At 39.6% G+C, this 19,166-nt stretch overlaps 1 protein-coding gene across 6 annotated transcripts in view; it reads right to left on the minus strand.

Annotated features, from left to right (window-relative positions):
* The window catches only part of PTPRK (protein tyrosine phosphatase receptor type K), a 579,201-nt gene that overhangs the window by 123,395 nt on the left and 436,640 nt on the right, over positions 1–19,166 (minus strand). For all 6 annotated transcript variants that reach the window (XM_061623803.1, XM_061623801.1, XM_061623802.1 and 3 more), the window contains 4 exons: positions 14,817–15,119; positions 9,323–9,432; positions 7,164–7,365; positions 3,665–3,770 (listed from right to left, as the gene is read on the minus strand). In XM_061623803.1, the coding sequence (XP_061479787.1) occupies positions 3,665–3,770; positions 7,164–7,365; positions 9,323–9,432; positions 14,817–15,119 (721 nt within the window). The remainder of the gene's footprint in view (positions 1–3,664; positions 3,771–7,163; positions 7,366–9,322; positions 9,433–14,816; positions 15,120–19,166) is intronic.

The following is a 19,166-nucleotide window of genomic DNA, read 5'->3' on the forward strand; positions in this document are numbered from 1 at the left end:
TGTTTCAATTTGTGTTTTAACCAAGATCTCATTTAAGGAAAGAATTGCAAAAAATCATTAACTTTTAAGGTAGCAACAGAGGGAGAAGGAGTGTTCAAGTGTTACAATTTCAAGGCCACAGCTAATCCACAAACAAGCAGGCAAGGTGGTACATCTGATCCAGGACTGTGCCACTTTAGGCTGAAAATGGGAAATTGCATGGTGGGGGGAAAATGGACAGCACATACAAGACTAGCGTATCAGGGAGAAGGATAGGTTAGAACCTCCAGGCTTTAGTGTGTAGTGCATTTATTTTATATGAAAGAACAATAACTCATGAGAATGCTTCGCCCATGCTGAGAATGTACCCAGTCTGATGTGGTACATTCCCAGAACAGTTTTATCACTTCATCTGCTATTTGTGCAAACTAGTAAGCAGGACTCAAGCTACAAGACTAAACAGTTCCTAGTTATCTTCCTAAAATATCCTGAAATAAGGAACACAATGAGAATGAGAGCCAGCATTGTGCAGCGCTTAGAGTGTAGGACTACACTCACAACTCCACTCAGCCATGAGGCTCACTGGGTGATCCTGGGCCAGTCACAATCTCTTAACCTAACCTACCTCACAGGGTTGTTTTGAGGATAAAATGGGGAGGGGAAGTTCATGTACATGGTGGGATATAAGTGTAATAATTAAAGATTTTTAAAAAAAACTTAAGTTGTTTAGAAACCCTTTTAAACAAATAAACAAAACAAAACAATATAGTTTACTAGTCTGAACAGAAAAAAGTTAACATGGCACAATCAAATCAGTCTATAACCATTCATCAGCAATTTCCTGGCTTATTTATTTATTAATATTGGAGACACTATTCAGTAAAGAGGATTAACTAGTACATGCTGCCATAGATAAGCAAATCACTTTTTCGTGCAGCTCACTGATGAATAAAAGTTTCTTCCTTACGGGCTGAGCTGAGAGCCTCCAGCTTGGTAAAAGTAAGGCTTAATATCTGATTATAAATACTTATTCATCCAGTCTCCCTTTGTCTTTCATGTCTGGTGTTTGGCTTACAACTTCAGGAGGCCATAAAGAAAACTAGAGATTATGAGATAATGCTTGGCAGGCAAGACACGATTATGTCATGATTAGAGCTGTGACTACCACCGCATGTTGCATCTTAAAGAATGATTGATGGCACCTGCAAATTTGAATTGGATTATCAAACATCTGCTTCAAGAGGCATGTGCATGGAGCAAGCAAGGAATATAAGGGAGCATTTATATAAGGAAGGCTTACTCCTAAAACACATAATTAGATGCTGCATATTTAAGTAAGGTAACTTTGTCGCACTGTTGAACACCCACATTTCCCAAGAGATCAAGAATAGAAATGTACTACTAAAAATGCATCCAGAGATGCTCTGGTTTCAGAACATGAGCCAGGAGTTATCCTGCCACAACTGAGGAACCTGCAGCTAAGTCAAATAATTAATAAAAGAACAGAAATCAGTGCTAAACTAGATAGGAAGGTTTACATGATCTCTCCACAAACATGAGCAAACCCCACCCTGACAATGACAACACACAATGGCCACAACCTCTGTCACAGCTGTGCACAGCAAAAATGCTTCCCACCATCCACATAAGATTTATGTATTTGTATACCACTATTTCGTTAAAAACATCAATGCAGTTTACAAGTAAAAAAAACCAACCCCATAATCAACCTATAATCATACAGCAAAAACCATTAAAAATACAGTAAAAACAGAAGTCAACTATAGCAAAAAGACATCTTCTTAATTGCCTGCATAAACCTGGTGGAACAGAAAGGTTTTCAGTAGGCGTTTAAAAGTTAAAACAGAAGGCGTCTACTGACTCGGGAGGTTGACTTGGGTACACAGAGTTCCTCCCTATGAGGAGGGGCCTTTATTGGGCTAGATTCCCCCCTCCTGTGGAAGAGGTCTATGAGTGTATATTAGCATGCACATAAAGCTCTTTTGTACACTGGCTGAATGTATGGGAAAACACACCCGTAGTTTGTGTGTGTGTGTATGCACGGATGTGTGTTAGAACTAAGTGCTGGTTCATCAGGTGCAAAGCTAGCCCTGTAGCCTTGTAATCTCTTTCATAGTTCTTTCAATGACCATGGCAGACACATTTCTTCTCCACTTTCCCCCCACATATAAAGTGGAATAAAAGAAGCACACAGGAGAGCAATACTAAATAGTCTCTACTCTCACATCTTCCCACCTGTCAGTCCGTTGTTGCTGCCACTTCTCTCTCTTCCCAGCTCACTTCCAGTATCAGGACAGGGAACAAATATAAGTGGTTGGAGCAACTGACTGCAGGCAGATGAGGGCAAGGGCCTAGTGTCCTTTTGCCACATTCTCCTTTGACCACTTGATCTATTCTATTTGCTGCATTTGTATGCTGCTTCATAACATAAAGTTCTCTGGGCGGCTTACATTCAATAAGTAAAAAACCTTCAGTTTAAATGCACAGCTTTTGACCCGCGACAAGGCCTTCTTGGCAGTGGTCCCCATTTTTGTGGAATGCTCTCCCTGGTGATGTCTCCCTCATTAGGTGAATAATGCCCCCCTCATTATTAATATTCAGGAGGACCTTAAAAGCAGGCATTTGATGGCTGAAAGATTCTTTGAAATTATTAGCTGTGAGGGTATATGATTATTTTTACAAGTTTGAAATATGTTTCAATTTTATTTTCAATTGTATTGCTGTCCTGAGCTCCTCTGGGAGGAAGGGTGGGTTATAAATTTAATAAAGAAATAAATAAAAAGATAAAACTAGTAATATCACATGCTACAAAATTCAACAAAATTCACCACTTCCTACAGAGTTGAAACACAGATTTAAAAATAGAGATGTTCGGACTACATTACTTATTTTAAAGGCCTTGATGAAGTAAGACACACCACCTTACCTTATATGCAAACATAATGGCTCTGTGCAGTTTTTATGAAGTCTTCTGATGGATCTGGTCATAGGATATTATTCCCTGTACCTTGTTGTTGTTATGTGCCTTCAAGTCGATTACGACTTATGGCGACCCTATGAATCAGTGACCCCCAAGAGCATCTGTCATGAACCACCCTGTTCAGATCTTGTAAGTTCAGGTCTGTGGCTTGGCCTTCCTCTTTTTCTAAGGAAACTGAGGCTGAGACACATTACCTGGGCTCATAGCCACGTGGTAAGTCCATGGCAGAAATGGGACTTGAACCCAAACCACTCAGGTCTTTTACTACTGGACCTGGAATATATGGGCTGTTTACCTTTTGCAAGTTTACTCAAAGGTTAAGTTCCAGTACACCTTCCATATTTCACAAATATTAAAAGTAGTACACAGTACTAGATCAGAATAACTAAAAGAGAACTTATGTAAATCAAAGAGCCTTTGGATTGATCAGGTCTTGAATAATTAAAATGATTGAGAGCTGAAGAATGGTTTTATTATTTAAAGCAGGGGTGGCTAACCTGTGCCCTGCAGATGCTGTGGGATTCCAACTCCTACCATCTCTGACCACTGTCCACGCTGGCTGGAGCTGACGGCAGCTGTAGTCCAACAACGTCTGGAGGGCCATGACTTGGCTACCCCTGAACTGAAGTTTTATACATACACTTTAATAATACAAGGGTCTGCATGTTGACGTTTCCTTTTTACCTGATAGGAGCACCTTTAGCCTGTGCTGGTCTCAGGAGTACAGTTATGGTTGTGGCAGTTTCGTTGAGAGATGCATCAATGCCTTCGTAGTCTGGTAATGTGGGAGCTGATCCAAAGAAAATGAAATTTGGTCAAAACATAAGTTTTTCTACAGGTTTCTACAATGGATATATAATAACATTTCTCAATGGCTATTGCATGGTTGGTTATTTTTGCAAAATGCTGTAACCAGTTGCCAGCTCCCATTGGTGTGCATGTCTTAGTTTTTTGGTTACATGGCCCTAGAAGTTGTAATTGTTTGCATATCTCCATGTGTAAATCAGATTGTAATTTCTTTGGTTTGCCTGCAGAAAGGATCCCACAGAGAAGCACTGGATTTTTTAATGGCTTTTCAGACAACCACTGCCATCCATCAGAAGAAACAGTCCCTACCCCCACATCGCTCTCTATCCTGGTTTTCTGCTGGAACTGGCTATTAAATACACCCCCACCCCCACTTGACTCCAGTCAAAACATCCAGCAAGGGCTTGCCTTAGTGCCAATCAGTCACCAACAGCTCATCTGAAAACGCATGCTTTGACACCTTTTCTTGATGCTGGGAAGCAGGCTTCCCTCAGCAGAAAGTTCCTCAAGAAGGGTTCCATAACAGAAAAGCTACAGTTCTTATCAAGGTAATCTTGACTACCTCAATATTCTTCTCTATAGTTTTCAACTGCTCCTTTCTGGTCCCCTCACTTCTATCCAGAATGCAACTTCCTCGTATCCCTGAGCACATGACACCCCTCCCATAAATCCCTATATTGGTTTCCTGCTCATTCACCGTTTCAGAACAAGTTTCTTTTCTTTACCTGAAAGACCCTTTTCTTTCTGTTCTTATATCCTCACACACACACACACACACACAGAGAATTCTGCATGTGTGCGCGCACACACACACACATGCACATGCGTGTGCACACGCACACACACCCCGCCTCCACCACCATCACCACTCAAACATACTGGAATGTGGTGACAGTTTTTGGAAATAAAGGCAGGATTCTGAGGGAATATCTAATTGAGTAGCAGATTACATCATTTGAGTTACACATCAGACTACTGTAGGCCTGTTCAGATGTCTCTATACCATTGAGACTTCACTGTAATCACTGGTATATGGTAGGCCCTTATAGAACAGCTGTGAATTGAGTCTTAATAGGCCTTCAGGACTACCAATTTAATTCTTGCAACACTCAACAGAAATTATTAAACCATCTTCAAGGCTAGAAAAGTATGTCCTTAGGCAAAAAGAATGATCAGGCCAATGGCTGCTACTGCATTCTTCAACATCAGCCTTACCTCATTTCATTTAAATTAGTATACAGTTGTCAGAGAGTGGTGTAAGGGCCTTCTCTGTGCCCACATCTAAATAGTGGGACTGTTTGCCCCATGAACCTCAGCTGGTCTCCTTTCTTATGCTATTTAGACTGACTGTTGGCTTGTCAGATAGATGATTTGTTTTATCTCTTTCACTTATCTTTATTGTATTGCATTTTTGGAATGTATTATGTATTCGTTTTAATTGTCCTGAGCGGTGTATAAAGACTAGAAGGGCACGATATAAATCTTTGTATAACTAAATATATACACATGCTATAGATATAATCTCAGTGAATAACTTGCATTTACACTCATATCTAAAGAAACCCTGACCATTTTTATTCAGTGTTTCAGCAAGTACTGTATAAGAAATACTCCTCCAGTAACAACAGGATCATGCTGTTGAACTGTATTTATATGATGTATAAACTGTTGTACCATGATTGATTTCTCTCCACTTAATTGATTGAAATTATGCAATGATGTGACAGTGATATGGCAGCTCAGGATGAAAGACATTAGCATTAACAGTTGCACATTGTAAAATAATTACAATTTTTCAAGTCTTTTGAAAACTTGAATCTATCCTTCCTAAATTATTCATCTTTAGAAATCTGAGGTTTAATCCCAGTCTTTTGAAATAGAAACATTTTTCAGTTGAATCTGCTAGGTGATGCCCATCTACAACTATGGTTTTCATAATCCCAGACCATTGACCATATTGGCTGGGAGCTGAAGTTCAACAGCATCTGGAGGATTCCACATTGGCTACCCTTGTATCAAATCCACAATAAGTTGTAAGAGAAGAAAAAACAGGAACAATTAAAAAAGACTGGATTAAAAATCTCCCCAAATTAAAATCAGTCATAGCTGGAGCTAGCAAACATCCCAATTTCTTTAGCCAAGTAATGTATAGCAAATCGATCCAAACTCAAAATTCTGTATCAGCTTGGCAAAACGTGTGTGTCACTTAATAGCCCTGTTGATGATACAGAGAAACAGCAGCTGATATAATAATGAATACACAGCATTCATTTTCCAGTACTCTAGCACACACTTCTGGTAGCTTTACAAAGCTCAGTTTCCGAAGAGGCCCAGACTCTGCTGCTAAACTATTGAAGAACTGTGTTTCGGCCTTCTATGTGATTTTACTCATATGTGGGTTACTTTCTTATTGTATATGGTACATAAAAGACAGCAAACCTAGTAAGGTTTAATATAAAATAATGAACATTCTAAAAGCAGAGGTGCAGCATTTTCATTTATGCATCTGTTTTTGGATTTTAGCTCCAATTTCCACAATTCCTTCAGTAAAATAAATGAATGTTGGACTGCAATCAAACACATAGCATATGCTGCATAAATATGTTTGTGTGTAACTAGTGGGTTTGGGTTTTTTTGGGGGTAACCAATGAAGTACCATGGGTGCCAGCAGAAACTGGCTGCCATGGGGAACAAAATAAATAAATAAATAATAGAGGTGCCAGTATTTATTTCCGGTGAGTACTGTCACACACACAAAAAAGCCCTGTGTGTAACTGTACAGAAGGATTGGATATTCTTCTCTAGGGCTGCAGAATAATCCAGATTACTCAAGGTGGGCTTCAGACTGTGTACATAATCTCCTCTGTAAGTGTGTGCATCCATGAGCAGAACTCTGCACAGCAGTATTTCTCTCATGTACATCTGTTACCATCTGGTGATTAGCCATACTCAGGCACTCATTATAGGCACTAAACTAGCACTTTCTCTCTCCTGCTCCATCCCCGTCATAGTCCGCACATTCTGTTTTCAGCAGGGATGCCTCCAGTACTTGTAGACGCTCCTGTGCCTTTGGGAACCCTGGAAAATCAGGGTTCAAAAAAGTGCAGGAAGCTCCATGAACAAAGGAGGCTCCCCCACTCCAGAAAGTCACCCTTGAACGTACAGAGGACGAGGGAGGTTGCGGCACAGAGCTAACAGAGTGCTCCACACTCTCCCTTCCTTGTGTGTTAATTTAACCCCTATGGAGAATACTTGAATCTGGTTATAGTCTTCTCTTGACTGCAGCCTGCGTCTTTAGCTGTATACTGTGAACAGAAAAGGGAACAGTAAAAACAAATATAAAATATTAATTTTGTGTGTGTGTGTTTGCCATTACCTGAAATATTGGTGGTTACGTTGATTGCCGTAGCTGGTCCAAACCCTTTGACAGTGCTGGCTCTTATATAAAACTGGTAGGTAGTTCCAGGGTGTAGATGGGAAAAGACATGATGTGTACTGTTCCATAGCTTTGACACAGTTTGAGCTGGCCCAGCCACTGAAACTGCAGGATCAAAAGATCTTATACTGCTGTAACTGACCTGTGGAAAAGCATTTCATAGTTTTAGCAGAATCCCTGTGGGTTTAAGAGAATCAATTAAATATTTAGATTAGGCTTCTGGATTTGGATGAAAGAACCTTAGCTCTCTGTAACATCAGAAACAATTATTTAGCTTGTAGAGTTGTTATGAGATGAATATGAAAAAGGTACATCTTAACACTGCAACACCCATTTCTCTGATCTAAGGCTACAGAACAGGGGTGAGGAACCTCAGGACCAGGGGACAAATGTGGCCCTCCAGGCCTATCTGGCGCTTGGGACTTTCCACAGACCATGCTCCCGCACCAGCCCTGCTCTGTATCTTTCTCAAGTGCCTTTGCCTGGCTGGAATGTGTCCTTGAACTGTAGGAATGCCTCTTGTTCACCTGGATGGAGACCTGTGTGTGGGGTGCGTGTCTTAGTGTGCCATGGCTGGAATATAGCCTACCATACACAGGTAAGAGTCACATCCATTGCCCCACCCATTTTTGCCCCTGGCCATGCACACAACTTTCATGTGGCCCCCCAGAAGATTTCCTATGATGAAATGTGGCCCTTGGGCTGAAAAAGGTTCCTCACACCTGGTATACAACATGTGACCAATCATGCTAAATGAAGCTTGACAATTGACAACATCAGGAAGTATACTGAGCCCCTAGGCTACCAAACATAGCTGGTGGGTCACAAATTGTGCAAGCCTGCTCTAATCTCTCTACAGTATCAGACATCCAGGTGAAGGCAGTAGGCCATCTTATTTTCTTTGTTAACGGAAAGTGACAGATTACTGCTTATTTCCTTAATTCTTATTGTTCTCTTAAAAAAGTATTACTTACATATAAGGAAGCTATGTTATGGATTCAAGCCCAACCATGATATACTGAGCTGTTCCATTAGTATAGTGGTATATGTGTCCATTGTAAATTCAAGAATGCAAAGCACTAATGAGATATGCAGAAATATGCTAAGTCATGTAAATATGATAGCTGAGGCATTAAATGCCTCCTCTGGGTATTTAGTTTTTTAAGTGAAAAAGTAATATAGTCAAGGCTGCAGTGTTCTGAAAATGATAGATGCACAGGAAATTGGGTGCAAAATTATTGTTTCTCCTTCCTTCCCCAAGGGCTCATTCATCAAACCACTGTTTCTGTTTTTTGGAATCTCCACAATTTGCATTCAGAGTTTCTTGAAGGGTGAAAAAAGTGTTACCTTGAAGTCTAGAATTGTCAGATTTCTATTAATAAATTCTTACATAGATTAGCTGTAGCCTTCACTGGACAGGGCTCCATTAAATCATGATTCAAGAAGGCTGTATATTAATGTTACCAGTTCTAAATCAAAGTTATATATTTAAACTCTGGATTTCATCATTTATTAAAACCTCACTAGCAGCATCTTGGCAACAACAAGCCTGTGTCATTATATAATATTAGATTGCATTCTTAATTTTTAATCACAATAGTTCGATCACTCTGTAATTTAATTTAAAGATTATTAGGATATACTGATTTGAGGCTCAAGTGAGCCACTGAGTGGCATGGGACACAGTCACATGGCTACCTACTGTGTTGTTCTGTAGAGCAAATAGTTAACTATTTTTAAAAGATTCAGTTTATTATTACATTCTCATGTATCAAAAGTAGGATCAACAGAAGGGTCAAACTTAGATTATATCCCATTTCTACACTGTAATGGAGAAAATAGTTTTTCTGATTCAACAGAGCTCATTCTGAATACGGACCAGAGTGATTTTGACTAGGGCCACTTTTGAGGGTGCCATGAGAACTACAATGATGCACTCTGGGTAAGTTGATGATCCACATACCAGTGAAGAATGGAACATAACTGAAAGTTGCTAGGAAATCCTACAAACCATAAGCCATCCCCAAGATTCCACTGCATGCTCCATATGTGGGACACCACAGCCACACTAACCCCATCAGGTCCCCCCCCTTTAATACCTCATACTGTGTGATGATGCCATTTGGATCCATAGGTTCTTTCCAGTTTAGGAAGATCTTGTCTTCAAAAGGAGTTCCCTTTAGTGACTTTACAGGTACAGAACCAGGCACTGCAAAAAGGTGTAAGAGAAAAAAATCCCCCCAAAAGTCAGATAATGGCAACCTCATCAAGTTAATGAGTCTTAGAATCAAGTTACATTAAATGGCAGCTTATATTTGAGTACATATGGACTGTAGTTATTTAAATAGCAGCTTGGACCATTAATGAATCAGCTCAAACTTATCCTGCATTCCAGCTGCAGAAGGCATTTATAAACCAACTTATAAGTCATTGGATGAGAGGAAATATTAGCAGTAGGAAATAGCAAGAAGTCCATCACAAGTGTCAGATTTATTTCAGACACTTTGTTGTTATATGCCTTCAAGTTGATTATGACTTATGGCGACCCTATAAATAATACACTGTCCCTGGAGCTAACAATTTGTTGAATTAAAATAAATTCAGAGTAAAAAGTCCATAGGTATACAGATGAGATTCAAGCATTCATCTTCCATTAGATACTGTATATTCACCCATCAGTCAATTGAAGACTACTATTCTTTGCTTCACAATACTGACAAAGATTCCAGCCGAGATGATGGCTGATGTGCCTTGTCAGTCCCTCTGTGCTGCTTTTGTGGCACTTGATGTGCTGTAGACAACATTCTGTTTTCTATGGAGATGCTCTGTGCTTCTCTTGTCTACAGTTCAAATTAATTGCACAGGGGCTAGCCCGGGTGATAGACTTCCTCTGGCAGTTGAATGTACATAGGACAGATAGCACTAAAATGCTTCTAGCTAATGAGCATTATTATAGTACGTACTATGCTTGAGTGTTCATTACAAACACAGTCATTTGAGGCTGTAAGCTTATAGCCTACTAAAGTGTTTTATGGCTGAATATAAGACCGCTGGGCTGAATATCATCACCACACAGGGGACTAGAATCCAAGAGCTAAATAACTGGTTGGTTAGGTCAGATCAATATATGAGATACAGCTTCATCACTGATCACCTTTTCATTGCCCCCTAGAAGTTACCTGTTCATAATACAGTACTGCATTGACAGAAGGACCCATCTGTTGCAAAAAATTTCCTCTTAATGGCCAGACTCTAGACCAGGGATGGGGAACCTGTGGCCCTCCACGTGTTTCTTCCTTACCAACTGTACACCTATACCCAAGGGTACTTTTGCCCAATACTACTTTCTCCTTGGAAATGAAAAGGGAAAGGAAAGAAAGGACGAGGAACCACATTCTGGCTATCTGTGAGGCCCATGTGTCTTTCAGGTTAAAGCCAATTTTGTCCCATCTCCCCAAGCCATTCTTGACTAGCCCCCCTATTATTCCTCCAAGAGTTTTTCCCAACCACAAGGGCTAAGAGGTTTTATTTACAGCCCCCTGTCTGATCAGTTACTTTTTATGTCTCAATTCCTGCCTCCTCCATCGGAGATCTGATATTTTATACAGAAAGACTTGGCTACAAATAACAAAGAAAGGGAATGTGATGGCTGAAAATATGGAGTTGTCAGCTGAGCACCTGAAAATCCCAGTATGCAAACAAATATAACTTCACATTTATATTATACATTTTTGGTAGGGTTATAAATCACAGAGTTTTGAACATCTGGAGATGGCAATACCAGGTCTGCAGGAAATTTATGTCTTTTCTTGTATTCCATGTTTCTTTCTAAGGACTTCAAGGGAAAGAAACCTGCAGCCAGCTCACATTCCACAATCCAGCATTCATATATTTTGTTGGTGGAAGTAGAGTTGACTGGAAACAGCACAATAGTATGATTTGCAATTTTGTTTATAAGAAACCATAACAAAAAATGAAACCCCATTCTGCAATTTGTCAAAAACACAGATTAGTTAAGAGAAAAGAAATTGGGAATTATGCAGAGACACAACATTAGGGACCCTTTGATCCTGAACCCAGAACGTAAGTAATCAGATACATTCATATTCCCCAGAACATAAGTAATCAGATACATTCATCTCTTTCTCTGTGTTTTTTTTTAATATGTTCAATGTCAAATGTCTCGTAGCTACAATGCAGGGAGATTAAACTAATTTACTGTCACCTACCTTAGCCCCTAGCTAAGAGAAAAGTGTAAGAGGTGTGTTGGAGTTTGTATGCACAGAGGGGAACCCATGTTTTAGGACAGGGGAGGGAAACTTTTTTCCTTTCAAGGACCAAAGATGAGCTGGCCAGGGCCAAACGTTGGGCAAGGCCACCCCTTTTCTCTCTCTGTCCCATTCTTCCTTTCTCTCCTGGGAGGGACAGATCACTCTTGCCAGAGACCTGAACTATTCTCTAGCAGAGGGCTTTTGAAATTAGACTGAGGGCTAAATAAAATTAAGCTAAGACATGCATGGGGCCATAGGGCCAAAAATTTCCCACTTATGTTATTTATTACTTATTTTAGGGATTATTTCTTATTATTGTAAGTGATTATTATTAACAATTTTAGGGATTATTACTTATTTTAAGGATAAGTACAACTTTCCATTACTGAAGCTTTGGTTTGTGTACAACTGGAGAATTTTAAGGCTATTTATCCAGTGATGCTATCTTGATTCAACTTCATTTGCTACATATGAATCACATTCTACACCTTATGATCTTTTATTGCTCTCTGGTCAGATAGTGCTTTGCTATACACACATTTAAATTTACTGCATCCATCTAAGCATAATCAGATCAAACATGCCCTCCACTCAAAATGTTGATTACCCAAATGCCATGCAAGGGAGGGGGGGGAGTTCTGGAACCACTTCCCAACTGCAGTCCACTTATTTTGCCCAAGGGAAATCAGTGAGAAGCACTGACATGCATAGAATAAAATTAGCAGGCTGCAACAGAGCTGAGAGGAGGGGCAATAATCGCCACCCCACAGTGCTACAGAAGACCTCACTTATCAGCATGGAAACAGGTTCTGCACCATGTCTCTATGAGCAGGTTTCCTCTAATTAATAACTGAATTAATAATTTTAATTCGGTAACATTATATTATTAATTATATAATATTATATTAATTATATAATATTATATTAATATGATTCAATAATAATTCATTAGATCCATTGACTTCATGGGGAAAAGCAGGACTACCTTTTGGATTATGTGTCACTTCAATTACAAGACTCAGAGCAGTTATGTACGCCCTTCAATTGAGTGAATGAATGCTAAATTCTTTATTAATATGGTTTAGCCTATACTCAGAAATTACATGTGCTCACAGAATATATACCTCTCTCCAATCTTTATTGGGCTAAATTCAGATATCAAACCAAAGCATGATTTGTGTGCTAACTATAGTTGAAGCTTCTAAGTAATCAGGAAAAGCATGGTCTAGAGCTACTTGCATTTATTTTTCCATCCACTCAGCACCTCCGTTTCTAGGTGTAGTGACTTCTGAAAGCAGATCAATGGCTGTATCTGTGGTTTATTGATGAAAACATCACATCAGACCATAGTTAGCACAATCCATGGGTTGATTCTGGCTTACAGGTGAACTGAAATTATGGTTTGTCAATTTGGATACTGTACCACATCTTAGTTTGAGGTTCATGGGTGTGATGTGTGAATTGGCAACCAATCAATCTTCCCCTCTCCATTGACAGATTATTGCAGCTATTTATTCCAGTCCAACATCTCATGTGCCTTCTTGATCTACATGTGCATCCCTTTGAGCATATGGAGTTACCCTCTCTATTGAAGTGAACAAGGAATCTTGCTTATGCTTTGGAAGGCACTGTTCACAACAGGGTGGCTAACCTGGTGCCCTCCAGATATTGCTCAATTATAGGTTCCTATCATCCCTGTTGGCTGATGGGAGTTGGCCAACAACCTCTGGAGCACCACAGGTTAGCCTCCCCTGCTTTATAACATGAAAATCTGGTTAGGCACAAGGCTTTTAAGATATACACATTTTCCAATTTTCTTGCATTCTGAATATGCAGTTAGTCACAAACTCAGCTACATGAACATTAAGCTACGTCTATATATTATAATTTCCATCTAATTAGAAGCCTCATTTAATGCTATTTTAATTTGTTTAAAATTAAGATTCATAAAGGATAATCACTAAAGAGCTTTGTAAACTTCTAACGTGTCCCTTATTTTCCCTCAAATAAGGTAAATAAAGCTATCTTGTTAGAAGAAGTAAATAAAGGATATTTTAAGGCAGTAATATATGCAGATATAATTACTTAGTGAGCTGTAAGAACACAACACTGTAAACAGGAATTTGTAGAAGCAACTCTGAATTTCACATAGATGTTTGTAACAGAGATAAGCACTGGAATACATTTTTTACCTTTCTCAACAACTTTGAAAGTTCTTACGCCTGGTTCAGATGTAATGCCGGTACCAACATTAATTGGTATGTCCACAGATTCATATATGGACTTTCCCCAGCCCCTCCTTCTCATGCATAAATGCTCCTCCCACAGATATTACCTGTAATCATTAACGTAAACCCTCTTCAGACATTAGCCCTATGTCCAGAATCATGTGGTTCTCTCATCATTACCATGTTGGGTCATAACTTCTGAAGTATGGAGCTGTTCTGTGTGCGGAGGCTACTTATGTGTTTTAAGACCCTGGGTGATCAGGTTCTTAATTGCATTGGGAGTCACCACACATAGACACCAACAAGGCAAAGGTAGAAGGAGCCACATAACTTAGGAAGGAGGACTAAACACACAATTACAACTGCATGGGGGGGGGAGTAAGACTGCACTCACTGGCCCTGCCTCCATTGTCGCATCTATGACACCAAGTCACAATGCATGGGAAGATCTGAATTAGGCAGCCTGCTGTTTGTGTCCACACTCTTTGTGATGCTCAAGCATCCAGGCTGCCTAATTTCGACCTTTCCCTTCCAATGGATGGGGACATGCCAGAGGTGGCAAAGACCAGTGAGTGTGGTCCTACTCTCTTCCCTTGCATAGTTGTCCAAAGTTGAATACCCAAATAGGGTTCACTTGGGAATCATGAAAGTGAATTTAGGAGTGAACGTTATTTTCATTTCATTTCATTTTAACCAGTTAGCAACAATAACTACCATTTAACACCTAAGCAGGCAGAGGGGGCAGAATTCACACATGAATAGGAGCAGCACAACATGTCCTACAGACCATTCCCTATCCTTTACGCCACCTCATTCTACATCAAACTCTGCTTTTCCTGCTTTCTCCAATATTAAAGGATTGTGCAAGCAAAACACTTTTACAAAAACAGTCACAGTATTTACACTGATATGTGTTGACATATCTATCATTTCTGTTTGGGTACTTAAGAAAGACAAAGTCAGGTTTTGTTTTTTAATGTGCAGCTATTAACAGGCTACTGTGAACGTGCAACCAATAAATAATTTTCAAGTAGAAGAAAAGCAACATAGAGAAGAATTTGTCAGCTAAGAAATCAAGAGGAGTTTGAACCTACCATCTTCATCCGTTTGGATGATTGTCTCTTCACTTTCCTTTCTTCCCTCAGGATTAGTCAGGATCATTTTGAGGCTGACATTAGTGTAAGGAGGCAGATGGTTCACAACATGCTGAGGCGCTTTCGGGTCCATATCCAAGCAGTCTGCCTTGCTTTCATTATGGCCATGGAAGTAATGGTAGCAGATAGTGACATTGAAAGTATGGCAGCGAGTAATGTTGTAACCTAGAGACTCCCAATCCACAGCAATATGACGGGCCTGGATCTCAGCAATCTTCAATGTTTTTGGTGTTCTCATAGGCTCTAAAACATACAGAGAGAAAGAGAGAGAGAGAGAACATTAAGCGCTTTCAGAAGTGTCCTAGCACAGTAGCTACACAAGAAAAACAGAGCCCTCATTCGTGGATTGAGTTTGCACAATACCCACTGTACATCTGTCTTTCTGTTGTCACATCTGACAGAACGTACAAACATTCATAAATCTGCAATTTTATATAGAGTTTTTTAAAATTACAAATGTTTTTAAAAATAAAACGTTGATTACCTGACAATTATGGACTAATTCAAAGTATTTGACAGCAAACTCACCAAGAACAACCAAAGCTCACCACAGCTGTTGCTTCTCTGTGTTTTGTGGTTTCCTTTGGCATGCATTAAATCTGAGTAAATTGGATAATATATCATCCTGGTGAAGAGTCAGTGTACTCTACACTGTGATTTATCATGCCACCAAGCAATGCTGTTTACTAATTACACTAATTGCTCTACTAAACTAGCACTAACCAAAATGATAGAGATATTAATTAAAATTTATTAGTTGGGTAATGCTGCTATTCATTCACAAAAGAAAAGCCAAAGTGAAAACAACACAATACTAAAATAAAATTACTTTGAACAAACCAACACCAGGTTCTTTCTTTGATCCCCCAAAGAAACATCATAGATGGTAAAGGTCTGCACCATCACCCAAGCTTAACTGCTAACATGCGCAAAGCTCACCATTCAACTGGAAAGCACCAGCATAACTGGTTTTCCTCCCTGGACAGCCATCAATCTATCACCATCTCCCCAGAGTATTCAACCCTCGTGCAAGACTAACTTTATAGCCTGACTTAATTAAAATGATTACACAATTAAAGTAATGGCCATGACCATATATATTAAAGATTCACTCAACGTACACTACATTCCTGCACTCTACATTCCCAGTGTCTTTATTTACAACAGCAAGTTATAGTTTGTATATCTCAATATTCTACCAGATTAAGGGTGAATCAGCTTCTTTTTATTCATAAGCATTCATTGTCTTTAAGAATGCTCATTTACCAAAGTAAAAATCTTAACTAAGCAAACAGCACGAATCACAGATGGCACAGCTAAATAGGGGCTCCATTAAATGTGTTCAAGCATACAGTTCGCAATGCAATGCAAACATTTAACCACCCCCCATCCTTAATCCTTACAATACAGTTATAAATATTGTCAGACACATGTGCATTTCTGAATTAATATGCCAAGTATGGATTAATGTTTTTACTGCTCACAATGACCAGCTTCCTAGATCTTTTCTCTTGTGAATTAGCTATTACCGTTTTGATTAAAAGCCAAAGTTTTGGTTTTTCAGGTATGATGTAAGAAAACAACATTGAAAACATATATTCAGTCATCTGCTATACCTCATCAATAATCAGCTTGTTTCTATGAACATATGCATCTCTGCAAAATCAGGCCTTCAGAATGTAGCAGCCTGGACAAGGCCCAGTAGAACTGGCTTGGAAACTAATGGGTCATGCCGTCACAAAGACGTTTCAGTCCTCACTCCATTCCTAGCTCAGCTGCCTCAAAGGTGAGAAACCCTGTGAAGTGGTATTTCATGTGGTGTGAGGAGCTGAAAAATCAGCAACCCCTCATGAACACATGGAAGGTACGCTTGCATGTAGGCACTGTGAGCGTATGCACACATGAATCTTCTGGGAACCTTCCACTAGTGTCTGAGTGATTTCTCCCCCCCCCCAGTTATCAACTGTCACCTTACTGGGAGGAAGGGTGGGACAGAAATCTAATTAACTAATTTACTAAGCTTAATGCAGTCTCACTCTGAGCTAGTGTGGATACAATATTGAACCATAGATTATTATTACAAGAAAATACAGTCTCTCTTTCTCCCCCCATCCCCCAGGCTTGCATGTTTTCCCCGCCCCTTTCAGTGCAGCTGGAAAAAATTCAGAACCTTTCACTTTCACTTTTAATTAACTGCACAAACTGCAGTTAATCTTAGTAAAGATTAATGGAGGAAAATTAACTTCAAATCATATTTTATGAAGCTGGCTTGGTTTCACTGACCATAGCTGTTTAAAGTTTGGATGCCATGCTAAACTGTTAATCTAAAATGGAAGTGGAAGCCATACCAGAGAAGAGAGAGGGAAGCCTAGCACCCCAGGGGGAGGCTAGGCTTATTCTCGTGGCGCTAAACCATTGTCCAGTCTTACATTCACACAAAGCCATTGTGACTGTAAAAATGCTATATGTGATGTATTACTTGCACACAGTAATCTCTCCTTTATGATTTTTGAATTTTGTAATACTTTTAGAACTTTGATAAATATATATATGTAAAAAGACAAAACTGAGAGTGACAAATGGTAAATATTTTATACATGGAAGACTCTTTTCATACCAATGTTGCCACTCATCTCCAGCAGTACAACCATGCATGCTTGGGAACAGTAGCTGCACTGTCTATTTTTCAAATCTTCCCCAAGCACGTAATTGTTATCTTCTTTCTATCCTCAGGAATTCTCACATTACTTTTTGACTGACCTTTTAATACATAAGTGAACGTCACTTATTCAATATATGTTGCGCATTCATTCTAGTATTTGCCATATCTTTTTTTTAATGTTATGTGTTTTGATGACATATACTTGATCACCTTTTGGTGTCAAAAAAGAACCAAATAAAGTTCAAAGTAGGTCCCATATCTAGGCTTATTTTAAGATGGGGATGGGGGAGTTCTCCTCTTGAGGCTTAAGTGGCATACGTTCAATGCCTACTAAGCCTTGATGGTTATGATCTACTTCCACTGTTGGGAAGCAGTATGTGGGGAGTGTGCTGTTGTTTCCTGCAGGCATTCTGGGTGACCACTGAGACACTACACGAGCATTTGGACTGATTCAGCAGGCCTCATCTTACATTCTTATATGTGAGGTCCTTCCTTATGACACATTACTGTAGTCATCAGCAGATGAAAGAAGTGGGACTTTTCTCCCCTCCCTTCTGCCTGTGTGTGTGTGTGAAATTAGATATATTCATTGTGTTCATGGACTTGAAGGAAGCTGCCAATACAGGCAAAGGGCAGCTACAGAAGGGGTGTGAGAAGATATTCACCAGAATTGTGGCATGGGGGAAAGGGTTAGCCCCAGATACTTCCCCCCTCCATGGTTGGTCTTCTTAAATGTAAAAAAGCCACATTAAATGCATACACACATTTAATGCACTGTCTAGTTTTGCTCTGCCATTTTAATTTCATGTTTCATGTGTTGAAAGACTAGAAGCAGTCCCTCTCTCCCCTCAACCCCCCCCCGAACTTACTGCAACTCTACCTGGTATCAAGGCTACTGCTTGAGCCACCTTAACAGTAAAGAATAAAAACAGGATGTGAGGTTTCAGTCTGTCACACTGAATTTCAAAGTGTTTTGATTTAGTTACCTCCAGGACAGAACGGTAATAAGCATTCTAGCCACACTACATTAAAGAAGTTAGACCGCTGTTAATTGTGGAGCAAAAATGTTTTTAAAGTCCCTTGAAATGTAACAGACGTGTCCCAGGATTGGAAGGCACATTAAAGGTGTTCTTTATTTTGCCTGCCAGAAAAAGGAGAGGGAGGAAAGACAAGTTGAGATTTCTTATCAAAGCCCTCACCATTGGCAAAGACCAACCAATTTCTATTAAGGCTGAGATGGTAATTAAAGTCTGCGGTTGCTCTCAACAGCTTTGGTAAACTCTGCCAACTGTCCCATTGCTGCTGAAAACGGTGCTTCAAAATGCAATTTTTGCTCTCTACTTGGAGGAACATTCATAACAGGGTCTCTGGAGATCAGGTTAAATTGTTTTAAACTGCTGCACCACAAAGCCTCCATCTGCAGTCTCAGTAGAAAGTAATCTCCTAATAATTACGCTTCCAGATAAGAGGTCGCTAGATTGTTTTGTAAATTCCAAAAACTTAATTGCATCTCATTAAGAATAATTTCATTGAAAACTGGAAGAGAGCTAACATGTTCTGATTATTACTTTTCTAGGCTTCTCTGCCCTATAGAATACTGGCTGAGCCCTCCTAGATGCAGGCTATAC

Source organism: Rhineura floridana, chromosome 4, assembly GCF_030035675.1.
Source record: "Rhineura floridana isolate rRhiFlo1 chromosome 4, rRhiFlo1.hap2, whole genome shotgun sequence".
Classification (NCBI taxonomy): Eukaryota; Metazoa; Chordata; class Lepidosauria; order Squamata; family Rhineuridae; genus Rhineura; species Rhineura floridana.